Below are 18832 nucleotides of genomic sequence, written 5' to 3'. Positions count from 1 at the left end.
TCGGCTAAAATGGTGCTGAAACTGTGGAAAGAGACACGTCGTGAAATTTAAGAATCTTTGGGGAACTCAGCTGGAAAACCGAAGTTTGTTGCAAACAAACCTTTGACCCCCAGGGTTTAACGACAGGTGAAGCAAGCCAAGAGGTACTTAAGCAAGCTAGCACTGTTGGAGCCACCCCTGTAAAGAGACACGCAGCCTCCTCCAAAGGAGAGAGACTAAGGAATGCTCCTTGATGCCCATACCGAATTCGTCTTCGTGTTCACTATAAAAAGTAAAATACATATGCTCAGACACTGTAACAGCTTGGGCACACAAATCAAATGCACGGCCAAATTGACTCAGCTTTCCATCTTTCTGAAAGCTGTATTCCACATTTCCCCTGCTTTTTCTGGGCAGCGAATAAATGTTAATGGCAGTCCTTTGAATTGAACGCGACAGTATCGGGAAATGCATACCAGGACATCTTTTGCGGTTCTTCGTTTCTTGTGAGATGAGCGATCAACTTTCGCGTATAAAGTGAAGCTGGAAAGCCTTTAAAAAAAAGTGAGTTAATGGTTGATTCTGACGTGTCTGTGCCTGCTGAGTCCTAATATCACAAACGTCTGACTTAAAATAATCACTAAACATGTAAAAAAGCTATAAAAACAAGCGATCGCCGCTGCTGCACGCCATTGGCGTGCAGCAGCGGCCATCTCGATTCTCGCTTGCTCTGTCACTTGCGGAAGTAGTCGGGCACGGAGGCTTCTGCTTTTGTAAATCAAGTATGACTTCTGATTTTTCTAAATCTTTCGATGGATCCGAAAGGGCGTGTGTCCAGAGGACCCTCGACGTGACAGAGTATGCGTTCCAGCTGTTGGCAATGCAGAAAAATGACCCCCCCAGTAATACAGGCAGACACGAGGAACCGCTTGCACTGTTGCGACATAGCCGGCTTCATACGTTCAGGAGCGTACTAACTGCTACTTATTGTAACGTAAAATGTTTACAATATATGGAGTGCCATTGGATGGGACGCTTGAGGCCAGATTGGCGTGACTCTCCCCGAAACGCTCGTCAGAGGACAAGCATTTAGCACACATCGGCCTTCACGCTTGGCAGCTGCTGGACACGCGATCGTGCAGGCAGCATTGTTCACCAAGGCTAAAGTGGTTTAAGAGATAGTATAATCAGTTTTGGGCAACGGAAGAACTTCCTCTGGGATGAGACGGGTGATGAGACAGGGTCGCCGTTCTGCCACCGCCATGTCCTTGCATGCTTATACAGTAAACTTTCGTTAATTTGACCTCGACGGGACATTGAAATTTGGTCGAATTATCCGAATGATAGAATATTTATAAGGTTATGTTTACGTTTATGTTACCTCAAATAGTATCAGCAACATAAAAAAAATTCCACACTAAAACAAGTTGCATCATGAAAGTCGCATGATGTATTGCATGACCAGTTATTACAACGTAAGCCCCTCCTCTCCCAAGTGACTGGTTAGCGGAGCAGATTTTAAAAAAAAAAAAAAACACTCTTGGGTAGTGGAGTTGGCGTGGGAAATACGGTCACTTCATTGATATAAAAAGAAACCAAAAGAAAAGCACAATATGAGGCGGTTCACACAAAAGAATCAGTGGAAGCCCGCTATTTGGCTACATGATCGCGACTTTTCTAGTACACAACTACTAACATAAGTTTTTTTCTTAAAAACAGTCAACCTATAATTTCTACCTATAGTTTCGTCTCCCCTTTGCGTGTGCCTTTGAATGCGCTGAATTGCCTTCTTACCTTCAAAGATGGTCGGCAGAGCGTCAGGTTCAGGCGAGCTTTCTTCAGACCAAAACCCATACATACATTGTTTTCATTTGCGCCATCCGGAAAAACGTTCCGAACAAAAAACGGTGTACTTGTTGGGTCCAAACTCGTCTGTTTGCATTTCGGAAACCTATCCCTTTGAAATCCTGGTGTCAGAGTGCAAAGGGCGGTAGGTGGGAGGAACAACTGCAAAGAACTCCAAGCCGACGGCTACATGGGAGTGCAGCCTCGTGCAACGGCGTGAGTCAGCTGCTTGTCAGCTGCTTCGGTGCAACGAAAATTCTGCAAATTCATAAACAAACAAGAAAACAATCAAAACGTCAGGCGATTAAGATTAAGTTAATGGCACAACCGGTCAACAGATAAAAGGGAGCGCTATGCAGCGGCAGAATGACGACGGCTCGAAAAGTCAGTAGAGCAGCCTACAAGGGAAGTGCAGCCAGCTGCGGCAGGGTCCCCCAGCCGGTCCTTTTGTGACATTGGCTGACAGGCTTCTTCTCCCTCCTTTCCCTCTGCCTCGGAGGGGCGTGGCTCCAGCACTACTTTAAAGGAACTTTTCTGGTTAATCCGCGCATAAAAGGACCAAACGAATATGATATTCGTGATAACTGGGGTGTAATTAACGAGGCTCGGCTGTTTTTTCTCAAATTTAAAACTGCTTCAGCTTCCCTCTTGAGAAGTCTTGCGCGATTCTGCAGAAAATCCTAACCCGTCAAGAACAGAGTGCGTTTGCGGCTTGCAGTTGTTTCGAATGGCCTCTTCCAGACCCTGCTCTCCTCTTTTGCAGGATTGAATGTGGGGCCGGTGGTGGCAGGTGTGATTGGTGCCAAAAAGCCCCACTACGACATCTGGGGCAACGCCGTCAATGTTGCCAGTCGGATGGACTCCACTGGCGAGGTGGAAAAGATTCAGGTGAGCTGGTACCTGTCAAGACACACGGTTGCCTACCGAAAGTCATGTGAAGCTGACTGCATTGTGCACCAAACATTTGACCACTCAGATATGGTTCATGTTAATCCACGACAACAATAAGGCTGCTTACAGCTTTTTTTCTTTTCTTTTTTTATTCTTCACTTTGCAAGCTGAATGTCTTTCCTTGTGGCCTGAAGTTTCCTGCACAAACTGGTGTGTTAGGGTTGGGTAAATGCAGTGTAAATCTAACTAAGGAAAACACAGTTACACATTCCTGCGGGAAAGCTAATAGAACAAGCAACGAAACCTTTTCAGTGTTCCCTAGAGCCAGTGCCACGGGCAAAGGATTTTACGTGGGCATAAAAATTTGGATTGTACAGGCATGTTTTGAGTAGGACTTGCTACCTAGTGCAGAAGCATAATTTACAGTTAGAAAGCAAGGATGTTGTCACATTCCAGATAACAATAAATTGAATAACAATGAACTAGAAAGCGTCCAAATCCAGCTGTCCTATTTATTTTAACTCGTTGTAGATTCAAAGCCTCTCCTTCTATACTACGTTTCAGCTTCCGTCCGAGCGCAGCCAAAGCTACGTGTGGCCAGAGCCAATCATACACAGTTTGTATCACTCTGCTATGCTGCTAAACGTCCGCGCCGCCCGCGCTCGCCGAGTATTTCGTCTGCTACGGCTGTATCAACGGTCATCTGCTACAGGTTTAAAAAAAAGTGCCCTTTCACGTTCTAAAATTTAGTCACGGGATGTCAGTCCGTAGGCTGGCCGCTGGCGTCCGTAGGCTGGCCGCTGGCGTCCGTGTCCGGGCTTTCCACCTGTTCAGCATAGTTTTGAGATGTAAGTACACACTGCAAGGTGCCCGATGACCCGGCCGTGATTAAGAAGCAATGTGCAATGCAAAGGTGCAATGTTTCCTTGTATGGTCTGGATATACCAGGGCTCGAGGCGCAGTCCTTTCCACCAGCTTCTCGGCGTTCAATGTGATTGGCAGGTAAACGAGTTCCCTGATTTCGCCGTGTGTCAGTGAATTGTAGTGGCCCGGACGCTTTTCCTGTTAACGCATTCGAAGTACGGCGCGGCCGGAATCTCCTGCCGAATTCGAAAGTAGACATTCATCACGACTTCTCGCCCCTGACGCCCAAACGTGTCTTTGCGAAAGGACGTTTTAAAGCGACTCGGCAAGGAAACCAGCGAAGCACATGATTTGGCCATTACGGGAACGAACGAAGCAGCCGTGTTGCCAGCGGATGTATGTGTTTTTACCAAACAACATGCATTTACATATGTTAATAAAAGCATAAACTTGAGATATTTAATTCCTTTAGTTGCAAATCATGCTCAGCAGTACATACCTGGAATATTGCGCAATGTTTACAAACAAAGCAGTTATTTTAGAAAAATTACTTTTGCAGACTACTTTGTGGTGCGTAGGAATGCTCTTCTCGAAGTTGCGTCCCTCAGTCTTTGGCTGCGCTCAGACGGAAGCTGAAACGAAGCGTAGCTATTGATGTTCAATGCCTCTTTCCAAATAAAACAAAAGCGGAGGGTTTTTTTGGCGACTGAATGTGGTTGGGCAGTAGCTTGCAGCACGGGGATTCTGCACTCAATCTTATCCCTGCTCGTTTCAACCTGGATGAGCACCTTTCCGATCTCAGTGTTGATGCAGTAAAGTGGCTCAGAAGTTTATAGACAGCGTAAGCAAGATTATAAGGAGCGTCTGTCTTGCCCATAGATTTGAGTCAATAAGTGGCTCAGATCTGCTGACTAGAAGTATGCATCATCTAGGTGCAGGGACGAGCTCGAGGAAGCCTAGGGGTAGTCCGACGATTTTTTAAGCTACTTCAATTAAGTCTATTTTCAGAATCATTGGCCTTTACCCTTTCCAGTATGCTACTTATTGCGAAATTCAGAACAGTTATTGTGAAATCGGAAAGTGAAAATGATGCCCAAACCGACATTTAAATATACCCGTGCTTTTCAGTGCCATGACGTCGAGGGAAAACAGGCCTGCAGGTCAAACGGGCAGTCTTAAAACGGACTCGGCCGAGCACTTGTTTTGTGCTTGAGCGAGCTTCCAAAGCATTCGTTTGACACCATGAAACTGCTTGTGATCAGTTGGGAACAAAGTCTGCACTCCAAAAAGTGAACCCCTGCCTTATACTGACGTCACTCTTTCGTTGTTCTTATAGAAACTTTCACTTTGAGAAAAAAAAAAAGATGTTGAAGATTAAAGTTGTAAATTTAAAACCTTTAAAAAAAACTTTATTTTGACCCAATATTTGGGTTACTATTTCATCTATGTTTAGATGAAATAGTGTTTAGCTATTTAGTGTGTGTTTAGCAAATTTTCTGGCAAATCATGAACTATGAAGAAAACACCTAACCTAGAAAAACAACAATCAACCTAGGAAGAATTTTTTTTTTTGTCTACCTAGTTAGGGCAGGCAAATAACATAATAAATGCATGTAAAAAAAGAAAAAGAATTTTGCCCAGTATTTTTGTTACAATACGAATTTTTCCATTTGTGGGCAAAACCAAAATTGTACCCCTGTGGGATGATGATGATGATAGCGTTTGTACCCAACCGTTCCGAGGTAGAGCTGTGCACGGGCCGACATTTAGGAGCCCGGCCCAGCCCGCAAAACCTTGGGCCCGGGCCCACCTGGGCATTCCACTATCCATTTCTGACAGCCGGCCCAGCCCGGCCCGATGACAATTTTTACAGGCCCGCTGAGGCCCAATTTTCACCCAGTATCAATAGCCCACAAATTGGGTGGCTTGGCAGCTCGCTTGCTACTACGCATCTTTCGTCTTTTTATGCTATTATTAGTCCGACCAATCTGAGGAACTAAACAGCTCGTTTAGAAAAACCTCACCCATCGTCCTTTTCTGCAACAAAACCCGCGTGTTGATGGGGAGAAGCAACTGTACGACGGCGGTGCCGCCAACGATGAAAAGGAATACCGCGCCGCTGGTGCTCTGGAAGAGAATTCGCTGCACACACACCAAACCATACAAAACCATATACAGACACACACGCAGAAGCTTTCAGCATTTCGGTCTCCCCCACTATATCGTCCCCTCCCCAACCCCCCGAACAAACTTCCAAAAAACATGGCTGTTAAAAAAAATTATCAACGAAACTGCCGATTCGGCCTGCCCCGGCTCGCCTTGTAAACTTGAACGCAAAGCCCAAGCCCCCCGGCCTGCAGGCTGGCCCGTTTAGGCTCGTAGCATGTACAAGTTGGCTACAAGTGCTATCATCATCATCCTGCATGAATAGTTAATACCATTTATTTTGAGGCATACATGTCTTAACCAGGTAGGAAAAAATATTTTTTCCTAAGCCCAGTGTTTTTTTAAGGTTACTCTGACTCTAACCACAGTTTAGTATGTGAGAACTTGAACACGTCCGCTAACGGCTGAAACGCCCGACAACGGGGCTCCAATTGAACCGCAGGTGACGCAGGAAATGTACAGCATCCTGGAGCCCCTGGGGTACCCCATGGAGTGCCGGGGCTACATCTCCGTCAAGGGCAAGGGGGACATGCTCACCTACTTCCTCACGGGCAGGAGGAAAGAAGTTGGCAGCGCCAGCAACAAACTCTGACGAGAGACCACGAGAGGGCAGCAGACGCCGCAGAGAGGCAACTCTGGAGACGTGGGCACTCTACGGAGTAGCCAGAACCGTACCTAGGTTTGGGCTACCCGGGAAGCACGGCTACCCCTAGGCAAAGTCGTCGCCTGGGGCGACCCCCGTTGCCCTGGGCAGCAGCGGCCACGACGAAACGCGATCGACGCGCTTCCACCAACAAAAGGCACGGCATGTGTGGTTGTGGCTGGCTGCGTCATGTTCTGTCATCCGCGGGTTCCCAACAACAAATTCTTGCCGATCGTTGTCCTGTAAAGGTTGCAAATGAGTCAGCGCTTTGTGATGCGGATTTCTCTTTGTACGCCCACGCTAAATTGTTTGTACATCCCTCGGTGCCACATTATGTTAGTAGTCATAGTTTTCTAAATCGACTTGGAGGGAGGGGAGGGGTTATGTTAGTAGTCATAGTTTTTTAAATCGACTTGGAGGGAGGGGAGGGGGGCAAGGGTGAGCGTCTCTAAGACCGCAGTGCCAAGGAGTGGCAGCGGCTCCGAAAATTCGGCTCGGGGGTTTAGAACCATAATTTCTTTGTCCCGAAGCTTTGCCTTTTTAGTTTTTTCTCTTCCCAATGTACTGTCGATTCTGTCTCTCTAATTTATAGCTGAAAGGGGTTGTCCAACTTTGTTTATTGTGCGGCGACGATCGCATTATTACTATGCAATATGCCGCACCGGCAAGACGCATGCAGAATCGCGTCATTTCGCATGCAGAATCGCGTCATTTTGTTTCTGCCGGTAGGATAGTAGCACTTGGTTGCTTTTCCAGTCTTGCAAACGGGAGCTGCTGTGCCGAAAAGACAGAAATGGCGGAGACTCGGTATTAAAAGTAACGAAATATAAATGCATTGGAGGCATGGGAGACTGACGAAACGACGGCGAGTCTGAGTTTCAAAATGCTTTGAATTGCAGCATTTCAAGTTGCATGGCCAGATTGTGCTTCTTGCACGGAACTGTAATCGTGACGATGAATGCGACAGGTCCGACCAGCCCCAGTCGAGCCTGCCTTCCGGTATCGCTGTGTAGGTGTAGGGATGTGCGAAAAGGGATTTTGCAGTTCCAAGCAAGTACGAAGCGAATATTTCTCGAAAACTTTTGCATTGAATCGAGTAATTTTGAAGTGAAAAGTTTGCAGCTGTCAATACAATCATGGTAGAGAAGTCTCGAAGCTAGGGAACAAATAAGAAAGACAAACACAACAAGGTCTAGAGGGTTCTCTTATACAGTCATGTCTCATTCATACGGACATTTCCGTTGCCCAAAAAAATCGTCCATGGTCGTGAACCAAGGCCAAGATTGCAAATAATAAACAGAAAAGGTAGCCACAAAAGACACAGTTTATTTTGGGAGAAAAGTTGCTAAAACTCATCTGCCCCGACACATTTCCATTGCTATATTTGTGTTTCAGTCTTGGTTGGTGAACTCGTTTCAAGTATGTACTGCATATTGTTCTCTTTAAATCTTTTTTCTTCTTTTTAAGTTAAGGTATGTTTTGCAGTGTTTCAAACTTTGAAATACCTCAAAAATATTTGAGGTTGCTAAATAGCCCTATTCAATCTGAACTTCGAATCGATTACAGCATTATTTGCTTCAACATTTGAAAGCTCCGAATATTCGCACACCCCTATTGTTGTGCCATCTGAATACGCTTTCAGGTTTGTCGATGAAACGAAGCAACGGTGTTCACTCTCATCTTTGTGGAAGGGGACCATTAAGAGTGTGTTATTCCTCTCCTGGTGTTTCCTATGCCAGCGTTCCCGGCGTCGGTTTCTCTCAGCAGCATCTGCAAACAGCAAATGCCTGGAGCCAATACTGTGTTCGTCCGAGTGCACTTGTCTTGCCACCGCCGTCTCATTGTAAAATATAGTTTCCAGGGACTGTGGGAAACGTCGGTCTGCCATCATTCTTGGCGCGATGACGAAGTGGGGACGCCTTTTATCTGAACTTCCTTTTGACGAGCTTAGCAACACTCGCTCCGAGTTGTGGTCGTGGGTTTGGGGACGGTCCGACTACCCTGAAATCTGAGAGCGGCGACTGCCAGCAGTGCTGTGTGTAGGTGTAAAAAAAATATTGTAAATACGGTACCAACTGTGAGCAGAAAGGGGCACCCAAAGCATACACCAGAGAACAAAAAATGCGAGGACACACTAAAAAAAAAAAAAAGAAGAGTTCTTAAGTGTGGCCCCTGTTTATTCGAGTGTTTTGTTTTTATAGAGCCATCGTCGTTCTCGTTATATCAATATTCATCCTTGGCGGGAAGAAACCGTTATTTAACTCCGTTTAATTACCTTGGAGAGATCTGGTTAGACGTTACGGAAGGGTTAATCGTTGCAAACGGCCAAGGCAAAAGAGCCGATGGCAAAACGCCGAGAACGGAGAGGAATAAAAAATGCCTAATAGAAACGTTTGCGACAATCTAGGTATCCGAGTAAAAAGTTGTGGCTAAAAGACATTTTCCGAGTTTGATGGCAAGCTTTTTCGGACGGCTGCTTCTGCACTTACACCTTCATCTATATATATGGCTAAAATGTTTCATCTATAGGTGTGAAACCCTTTTCAATGTCGCAATTTGCGAGTGTTACGTGCGCGCTTGTAAATACCTCGCTGTGCCGACTCTTTGCACTTCCCCCCTGCACTGCCACAGCATGCATGAAACCCAACTCCAGCTCCTAGCTGCGACACCGGAAGCGGCACTTTTTGGGGTCAAAAAAACTTGCTCGCCGGTAGCTTATTTTCTAGCAGCTGTGCAAGATTTATTTTAGCAGACGTATTTTCTAACAAGATTTATTTTAGCAGACTCGGACATGGAACAAAGGCTAAGGAGTGATTTTGCTTGAGCATTAAATTGCGGGAAAGGTTGTCTCAACATTGCGACCCTCAATGTTGCACCCATCTTAGTTTCGTGCTTTCTGTAGTGTCCAGTTCACTGTAGTGAGTTCTCGCTTTGAGAGTGGCGGTGTTTGTTTTTTTTTGTATGAGAGTTATTTATTGTTCCCACTCGTGCACCCCATCTGCGTTTAAATGGTGAACACCTGTTGGTTTGATACATTGAGGCAGCTTGGAATGAGGAGCGGGACGTGTGGCTGTACATATTTACACATCTATTTTATCTACCGCAAGTTTGACGTTGGAACTTTATGAACTACATGCTACAGAAGTATTTTTCCGAGAGGTCATTATCAGAGGCCATCTTAGTCGTGGTGTGCGTTACGTCAGCACTAAGTGACAAAGTGATTGCGTTTCTGCTGTGGTGTTCTGCCCGACTTCAGCGAAACCCCTTGCGATGGTTTTGCTGCGGGAACCGCATGCGTCCCGCCTTGTTGTGTACGCTGGCAACACTGTGGGGTCAATGACCTCGTCAGCCGTGTTATGCACAACCTCCTTTGACTGTCGAGAGCTGTTACGGTGGACCAATCGTACGTCACCAAGATAATCATGTTTTCAACGAGCATTCTTTTTGAGGAAGCCTCCACATTCAGCCTTGTTCCCCCGAGAGCATGTGTCTAGTCACAATCGGAAAGCCATCATTACTTGCTTTATTACCGAGCATGGTTTTGTATACCCACCAGTGAGATTCGTCAAGAGTTTTGAAAGAGTGGTTTGTGCAGATATTAGGATTGAAAAACTGTGGATCTGTTCATTGTTTTCGAGAGTTCTTTGTTTGGGGTGGAAAATAATAGGAGTAATATTACACAATCATGGGAAGTACCCAGCACATTTTGCTCGATGGGTTTAGAAATTGCCATTCTTTTTTAGTGCCAGGTTTCCTTGGTCCTGTAGCTGCTCCTCGGTCCTTTTCGCAAACCTTTCCCTCTGCCGAAAAGCTTGGTTCAATCCAGTCCGATTACAGACAAACAGTTAGCCGGAGAAAAAGTTCACATGGAAAGGGGGCAGTGCCGATCGCGTCTTAAAAGAGCTTCTTGTCGCACCTTTGCTTTTAGCACTCTCCTAGGCTTGCTTGTCCCACTTGTGACTTTTCTCAACTCTGAATATATACGAAAATTTAAAAACGTTTTGCATTGGTAGAGAGACGGTCATTGTCATCACGTGTGCCACTTCCGCACCGCTTGAAGCGAACCAAGGGTTCACGTTCAAAATTGCTCGACACAGACAGTGGGAATTATACGAGGGATATTGTAAAGGATTGTCAAATGGGTGGCATGAACCGCCAAACTGTTGAGATCAAGCAAGGAGCCATACACCTTGCCTTTACCAGAGTGATGTGGATCCATAGCGCCACCCCATGGCAACCTGGAAAAGACCATGTCACAACGCACAATCAAAAGCATAACTTTGGTACTTGCAATATGGCGGCCTGGTGGCTTTGTTCCTCTATCCTGAAGGAAACGTTGAAGTCGGTTGCATGTCCAGAAAGTGATACGAATCCTGGAATAAGTCGAAGAGAGCAGAGGAAAAGCCAAAGTTGTCACTCACGAGTGCCCTCCAAAGTGGCAGTAAAAGGAATAGTCCGCAACGAAAAATCTTTCCGTTTCAGGTTGAGGTACCTGAAGCTGAGAGCTTTGAGGATGAAACGAATGCATTTGTCCTTTAGCAGGGAGCATGATGAAACTTCCTTGGCTGCTGTCACTGTAGGGCACTCACTTTTGATAAAGGGCATTACTTGCAGAATTTGAGTTTTAGTGCAACGATCCCATTATGAATCACAATTGCATTGGCAGTTGCGTCTAGGAAAACCCGAATACTGTCGTTTTCTGTGTTACGTTGCACAATGCCTTACCTTGTTAGTTTAGACCCTTTCCAAAATTTCGAAATGATGCGTAGATTCTGTGCGGCCGCCATTAGTTGGTCATGCATTCTGAGCATGCATTGGACACGAGCGCTTCGTCAGCATTCGGATCAAAACGCATTCCACACGAGTACTGCGTCGGTGCTCGGCACGAACTCTGAACCAATCACGAGCTTCACGCGTGAGCGATGAGACCAACTAATGGCGGCTGTCCATAATCTACGCATTATTTCAGAAAGGGTCCATTCCATGTGTATGGTGTTCCCACAGCACCATTGCGCTTAGTGGTTAGAAACGGCTGTGCTTCACGGTCCCTGTAAATAGGACGTATAAACATTTTTTCTGTGGCGTTTGTTCGAGGCAGCACTTTCCAAGCAGTGCCTCGGATTCCTTTTGCAGTGTCTCACCGATGATGTCAAATATGTGGCTATTACTGTTTCATTTGTCAGGCTATGGAAAGCCAGTTTGCATTTGTTAGTGCACAAAGCAGGTTGAGTGCCAACTGCTTTGGTTGTTTTGTGCATTTCACCAATTTTCGTTGATGTTTTTTAAATTTATTTTGGAGAAGAAAGTATTTACTCGTTGACCACGTCTTTTGTTTTCGAAATAAATAAAACCGTTGCAGTATCCAGTTTGTTGTCTACTACTACCTGTTTGCCACTTTGGATCGTCCTCCGGAGTGGTGCATAACCTGTGCTGGTCTTCCACAGTATTGCAACCATGGTCTCGAGACAAAATTTGGGTGCTGTTCTGCACCGGCAGGGTCATGTGACGGATGTGCGCCTGCCAACAAATGCCTCACCGTCACTTCTGTTTCGGGCAACCGTTTTTAATGCTTTTCTATAGTCTGTTACAAGTCAAGAAGGTAAGAGAAGCTCCTCCCACAAGCGTGATGCGCCCCTTTCAAATCCCTCCACAGTCAAAAGAAGACTTCACTGGTAACGCCCCTTGTTCCGCTTCAATGAATAGATAATGGCTACAGCGTGAGGAGACCTTTGTATTCATCGGAGAGGAAACCGAGCCCCTGAAAGTAGCCTTTGTATCCATCGGAGGGGGAGCCTAACCCCCGAAAGTCATATTTGTATCCATCGGAGGGGGAAACTGTCCCTCTTGTGGTTCCCACAACGCTGAGTCAAAGTCGAAAGATAAAACAAATATTTACAGGAATGCAAGACCCTCCTCCCATGTTGGCCGCGACGTCAAGGAAACGATGGGACGCTATTGGATGCGGAGGTGGCGGAGGGATATGTGAAGCCCTTTGAGGGGCATTTGCTGCCACCTTTTTGACTTGTAACTTATTATAGTTGTTTCTTGGCCACTCCATTTGTTAAACTTTATCCTGGGACACTGACCACATCAGAAGGCTTCCTTTCCATGTTTGTCACAGCCTCCCAGAAGAGTGCTCTAGCAAGTGGTAATTAGTAGGGGTAGTGCAAGTGCTTTTTTGGCCAATACAAGCTAATGCGGTACAGCATGGCATGCAGTACAGCATGGTGAGCACAGAGCCTGGCCAGTAGGCGTGGCGACGAAGGTGCCAGAGAGGAGAAAAGGAAGAGAGCACCGAAGGAAGGAGGGAGCAAAGACGAAATGACCACCATCTTTTAGTGGTGGTCACTTCTTTTTTGCATGAATCAAAGTTTGCAGTCAAACGTCGAGAAAATTTAATTCGTTAGCTTGTTAACCCACCAAGGAATAACACTACCATAAAATCCTGAGAGATAGCCCACCTAACATCAAGAGCAAATCTGGTGAAAATATGGAGTGGGCTAACTTCTGGTGTACAATGAAAAAAAGTGTTCAAAAATTGCTATATTTAGGTTGTGTCCCTTCTAAGCTTGTTTTGGCGAGGGGCAACGAAGTAAAGATGACTGTACTATCCAGACAGCAACGTTTGGTTATATCCCACCATAGCTATAACTAGCCGCATTTACACCGAAGCTCATCATTGATCCCAACACTATTACCAGAAATGGGCTATCTTTCAATGTTTAAAAAAATATAGCAAATCAAGCCAAAGATAGGGGTGGGCTATCTTTTGGCGGTGGGGCATCTCTCGGTATTGTACAGTATATCATTTTCTTGTCAGGGCCTGCAAAATAAAGAGCCTATATTTGTATGCCCCTCTCTTGCATTCCACTGGGCGAATGAATGAAAATGGTGGCCCTTTCCACCCACCTGGGAGCAGCCGGGAGTCCACGCGCATGCGCTCGCACCTCTCACTCTGCGCCGAAGGCCGATTGGCTCACACGGGAGAGGGGCGTTACGGCGGCGAGATCATAAACTGCCCAAACTCTTCCAACATAATGTCCTGGGTGAGCAGTATTATCGGTGCCACCTGCCAAACGAGCTGCAACGTGGCACAGCTAAGGTCCCTGTATAAGGAAGGTAGCAACATCACCACCCTCCTCCTCTAATGCGCACACTTTTTAATCTATTTTTTTCACTTCCGCTCTCGCGCATAGACGGTAGCGCTGCCTGGATCGCTCCTAGATGGCAGCCTTATGCTAATTTCCAACTGGAGCAGGAGCTCAGTCAAAGGCTAAATAAGACACAAAAACATATATGCGGACTAAAGAGCACTGTCACGGTACACCCTCTGCGCTCAAGTGGATGAACTGTGAAGAATATGTTCGAAGAAGGACGATGGGAGCTGCGACGTTATACTTTCGGCATTCCTTGATTGAGGGCAACGCCTCCTTCCCCGTGCATGCTCCTTTATCTTAATTTTTCGCTCTTTCGCACGTCCACAATAGTGCCGCCTGGATCGCTCCAAGATAGCAGGCGGTTCAAAGGATGTCGCTGCTTTTCCGTATAAGGGGCCTTTAGGCGCACCATGGCACTCGGTGCCACCTGATGAATGCTGCAGAGGACTGGACACATACTGAGATTGAGACCTTTGCCTGTACCACGCCCCACTTCGGTGTCGTTGCTATACTCCGTTCCACATTAGGTCCCACCACGGCCGACGCTACGAACCAATCGTGCACAGTGGATGTTGTTCCATCCTGCGCTTTTTTGTGCGCAATTGCTTTAGCCAGCAATACCGAACCCATAAAGACGACGAGCACCACAATGATGCCCTTTTGGCACCGCTTGATTGGCTTCAGCAGATCGCAACGTTGGCTGCTGTCAGACTTAGTATAGTGAATGTTGCCACCGCTTCGCTCGCCACGACCGTTCAACTGGCCCGTTTTGTTTTATCTCGATGCATCAAACGGGCAGAGCTCTGCTGGCTAGCAGTATACTTCGAGCATTTGGGCAGCACAGACATCTTGGAGCCTTCTTTTTCAAATTGAACCACATCTGCCTAGGTGGCACAGTTGTCCCCTGCATGTCCACAAGATGTTCATGTAACATCAAGACATCCTCAAAATGCCTGCAGAACCATGTCTACCGAACTGCACCAAGGTATCTGGCATAGACGTTTTGCACTATAAAGGTTTGAATATTGGGGAGAAAATGAGCTGGTGATGATTGAATATTAACTAAAAAACCCTGAGACTAGGGAGAAAGACGAGGAAGAAGGAGAAGTGCACTTTTTCTCTTTTCTGTATGTGAAGGTGCCTGAAACCTATATAACCGAGATTTCGTCAAAATAAATTTCAGCTGTGTTTGAGACTCCTGTTCTTCCTCTCCTCCTTCGTTGTCTTTCTCTCGAGCCTCAGGGTTTTAGTTCACCACATAAAGGCCTGTTCACAGATACACCACAGTGCCAACTATAGACCAAGCGCCAACTTTGCGCTATATCCTGAGACCCCGCCTTTTGTTTTTTGCTTACGCACACTCTGTGCTCAGTTAGCACTCGGGGCAGCATAGAAGCGGTGCTGACTTTGCATTATCTCGGCGCCAAAATGCGCGTGTGAGCAGATCTTATGTACGTCCAGCAAATGCCAGGAAGCTTCCCAGGAAACCACAGAGTAACGCATGTCGGTGTTAAATGCAAACATTTAATTCCACGCATAAGCACTTTGTAGCGTCCTAAAATGGTAAGAACATATAAAAGTATGTACACACTTTAAAATATACAGACTATGTACAGTTTGTATTTTTCGGACAGGGACAGGTGCACGGTGCCATGACTCGGGGAGTGCAGCCTCCTCGGGCCTTTCCTCACAGACTAGCTGAACCGAGACTACAAGGGTACTCTTGCCGCTGGAAGACATCGTCAGAAGATTGTGCTCGGGGTCGGCCAAGGGACTGGGCCCTCAAACACTGCACGCATGCACGCCACCGGCCGGACATCGTCGCTGGCCACAACACTGCACGCGCCGGGTGCCATTGCCGCCAATATTACATCATGAAACATTTTGATACATTGTGAAACATTGTGCAACATCGTATAACATCAACGCTGCGTTCAAAGGGAGTCTTTTATTTCTTTTCTCCCACAACTGTCGATAAAGAGTCTCAAAGTGGCAACAGTATTTCCGAGAAACCCGTGAATGCGAGTCCTGTCAGTACGATCGTGAACTGGTTAGCGTCTGTCCGGACTTCTGCACCAAAAACAGTTGGCAACCATCATTCATACTCTGTTCTTGTGTGGGTGGGGTTAGGGGAACTGTGCTGCCTCTGGGAATCCAAACTAGACTAGTCTTTACGATATATATTACAAAAACAAAAGCAGCTGCGCTCGCAACACACCATAGACAGGAAATGAACCGCGAGGTTCTCCAGCTCCAATGCGCGTCTCGATGTGGCAAACGGAAACTTGCCTAGTCGTCGCACTGCAGGGATAACAGCTTTACAGGTCTGGGTTCCTGTCTAAAACCACATTAGGCAGGGTTACGTCCAAGGCGACGCATAAGAGCACTAACTGGGAGAAGTATATACACAGCTACCATGTAAACAGATACATGAAAAATTATTATCTCCCTAAACAGCTCACTTGATCACTGCTACCAATGTGAAAATTTTTTTTGTCAAATGCACTTCTTTCTTTATGCAAGTGCTAGTTTGCTACACTAAGCGAGCAATTGTGGAAATAAATGTTTTTTGATTGTTCGTCTCTCTGACGGAAGCTGCTACAAAAATGCTTGTACCACACTTCGTCTGGGATCAATCGGCAAATTCGAATGTCTACTAATTCATGTATCGCATTGATTGAGGTGCCTACGGCTCTAGACATCAATCGTGACAAAGTATACAATAGCATATACTGGTGATTGACCTCCAGAGAAGGCAGCAACAGTGTCTTGCATGCTTCATCGAGACATTTCTTTGCACAAACTGCGCCACATTGTAACAGCACTCGCACACTCCAGACTAATTTGTACGTTATCCGTATTAACCTCATTTACAAATGATGCTATTGCTCATAACTTGAGTTACCTATTCATAGAAAAAACACTGCACAACAACAATTTAGTAATAGACTTAACACACATTTGCGGACAACATGGAATGCAAACCGTTTAACGAAAGGTTTCAGTCTCATTTTCCTCAATTTATAGTATCAGTTCATTCAACAACGGACATGCAGCTGACCTGTACCAAGAAAATCTCGAGGCTTCGTGGAAGGTTTCATTGTCAAGTGGCAAAGAAAAGGAACAAAGAGCTCCTCTCCAAACTCTCGGCAACACCCCACGCGTCAACGCAAAACCACGTCCGCACGCAGTCCCAATAAACCTGAACCTTCGCAACATGGCCAAAAACTAATTTCACAATGCCAGTCAACAACACCACTGTAAGAAAAAAAAAATAATTCAAAGATTACAAAAAAAAAAGATGCCATCTTTAAAGACTTGAGTGCCCTCTGCGGGACAAATGGTATCCAAAAGGCTGCTTCCTCCGTGCACAATAAATAGTTTCCACAAAATCTCAGGTGTAGTCCTTGGGACTTGCGAACAATGCAAGCGAGGAGGTACGGGGGCATTGCCCCTGTCTTTGAGAGGAACGTCACTTCTTCACCTTCTTGCCGCTGCCAAAATGAAACCAGCCGGAGCCTTTCTTCTTGGGCAGTCCATTGGCGGGTGCGCTGTAGCTCATGTGCAATGTCGAGGGGAGACTCCCCGTGCGCGGCTTGGGGCCCGGCGGATCAAGAAGGATCTCCACCACTGCTACGTCCGGGTGCTGCGAGCGAGGGCCCTTGGGCAGTTTGGCTGCAAAAGAATTCATATGCGCAGCTTAGTGGCTTTGTGTCTTGCGCTTGGTCGCTCGTCCAGAAAAAAAACTTGCATGTGCAAACTCAGTTCCTTTGTTCGGAGATGGTTGACTTACGGAGGGTTTTCCCAAACCCCTCATAATAAAGGGAGCACATATGTAGGACAAACGGGTCACTGTATCAATGACAGACTTCGTCAACCTAACCTGTTTCTCCAGCAACGATTGGAGGTCACTTGCCCTTACACTGGCAAGTTTGTTTTTGAGAGCCAACCCTGCTCATAATTCTATTGGTAGATACAGGGACAAACTTAGGAGGAAGATCTACGAAGCCCTCACTTTAATGGGTTGGGGGGAATGCTGCGTCAGTCAACCATTTGTGGCACTATCCGAAAAGGAGGTTTCATTTTTACGCTCATATATGAGATGCATGGTTGTTTTATGGGTAAAACAAGTTCTGGAAAAAATGTCCCCAGAAAAAAACGTCCCCAGTAAAAATGTCCCCAGAAAAGAAGTCCCCAGAAAATATGTCCCAGGAAAAAAAGGCCCCAGGTGAAAAGTAGGAAGAAATGTCCAGGAAACATTTTTCCGCTTTCCTGGGTTTTCCCCCGATTCTCATGGCCTTCGGGCAGTCATGTCATTGTCCAATCACAAATGACCTGAGTCCACACTCGTTGAAATGCAATGCAGTCTTCACAACCTCTGCGAAAGGTATGTCGCTGGGGCAATCAGAATTGAAGATTTCATGTGTGCCGTTGGCCATACCATCTGCTTTTGACTTTTGTGTATGAATCTAGATCTCTGTGCCATTTCGTTCCTGATTTTGTAACATTGCATCTCAACTATTTTTGTTTGTTTTTCATTGTGAAATAAACATTTATAACACTTCTAGCCAAAACCAAATTATTGTGTTTGGGGAAATTTGAGAGGTACCTGTGCACCATTCCCAAATAGGTAAAAAGCGCGACACTGTTAACACGAACAAGAGATCGCTAGTTTTTGTTTTTTTTTAAATCTTTTTTTCATAGAAGTGGAAGGTTAATTGTCATCAAAGTTATTACAGGTACTGAAAGTGCTTATTTGGGGATATAATGCAGATGATAAAACTTAGTTTACACTAATACTCTTTCTAAGTAAAATGTGAAGATGTGCCAATTTTGTGTTTGCACTAACAGTGTCACGATGTGTACCTCGGGGAATCGTATATTTCCTTATTAGTGGGGGCCATTTTTTCCTACTTGCCACACGGTGCCTTTCTTCCCGAGGACATATGACCAGACCACCCAAAGGTCAGGGAAACCCAGAAATAAACAATCCTTTCGGAACATTTTTTCCCCTTTCCACCTGGGGACATTTTGTCCGGGGACTTTTTCTCCAGGGACATTTTGGTGGGGACATTTCTTCTGGGGGCATTTTTTCCTACACTTGTTATGTGCTCCTCATGCCATCGACACATTCCCCTCTGAATTTTATCATCTTATTCCTGTGTTCGGTGCTATGTGTGTTACGCGCTCCCCGTGCCATGGACACATTCCCTTTTGATTTTTATTGTCCGCTTTCCTTCTGTGTTTTATATATTGAGTTGTCAGTCAGTGCCTGTCCTGTCTGATG

General features: G+C 45.9%; 2 protein-coding genes across 5 annotated transcripts in view; one reads left to right on the top strand and one right to left on the bottom strand.

Annotated features, from left to right (window-relative positions):
• Positions 1-11749, top strand: part of LOC8038026 (adenylate cyclase type 5) — a 330452-nt gene extending 318703 nt beyond the window's left edge. For both annotated transcript variants that reach the window (XM_040223491.3, XM_040223492.3), the window contains 2 exons: positions 2588-2712; positions 6188-11749. In XM_040223491.3, coding sequence (XP_040079425.1) covers positions 2588-2712; positions 6188-6337 — 275 coding nt within the window. In that variant the 3' untranslated portion in view covers positions 6338-11749. The remainder of the gene's footprint in view (positions 1-2587; positions 2713-6187) is intronic.
• A 3300-nt stretch (positions 11750-15049) lies between these two features.
• Positions 15050-18832, bottom strand: part of LOC8038022 (spermatogenesis-associated protein 13) — a 256862-nt gene continuing 253079 nt past the window's right edge. For all 3 annotated transcript variants that reach the window (XM_040498875.2, XM_029973469.4, XM_002412495.5), the window contains one exon: positions 15050-17220. In XM_040498875.2, coding sequence (XP_040354809.2) covers positions 17018-17220 — 203 coding nt within the window. In that variant the 3' untranslated portion in view covers positions 15050-17017. The remainder of the gene's footprint in view (positions 17221-18832) is intronic.

The sequence above is a fragment of the Ixodes scapularis genome, unplaced genomic scaffold, assembly GCF_016920785.2.
Source record: "Ixodes scapularis isolate PalLabHiFi unplaced genomic scaffold, ASM1692078v2 PGA_scaffold44__24_contigs__length_19508400, whole genome shotgun sequence".
Lineage (NCBI taxonomy): Eukaryota > Metazoa > Arthropoda > Arachnida > Ixodida > Ixodidae > Ixodes > Ixodes scapularis.
This window is presented reverse-complemented; position numbering and strand designations above follow the sequence as displayed.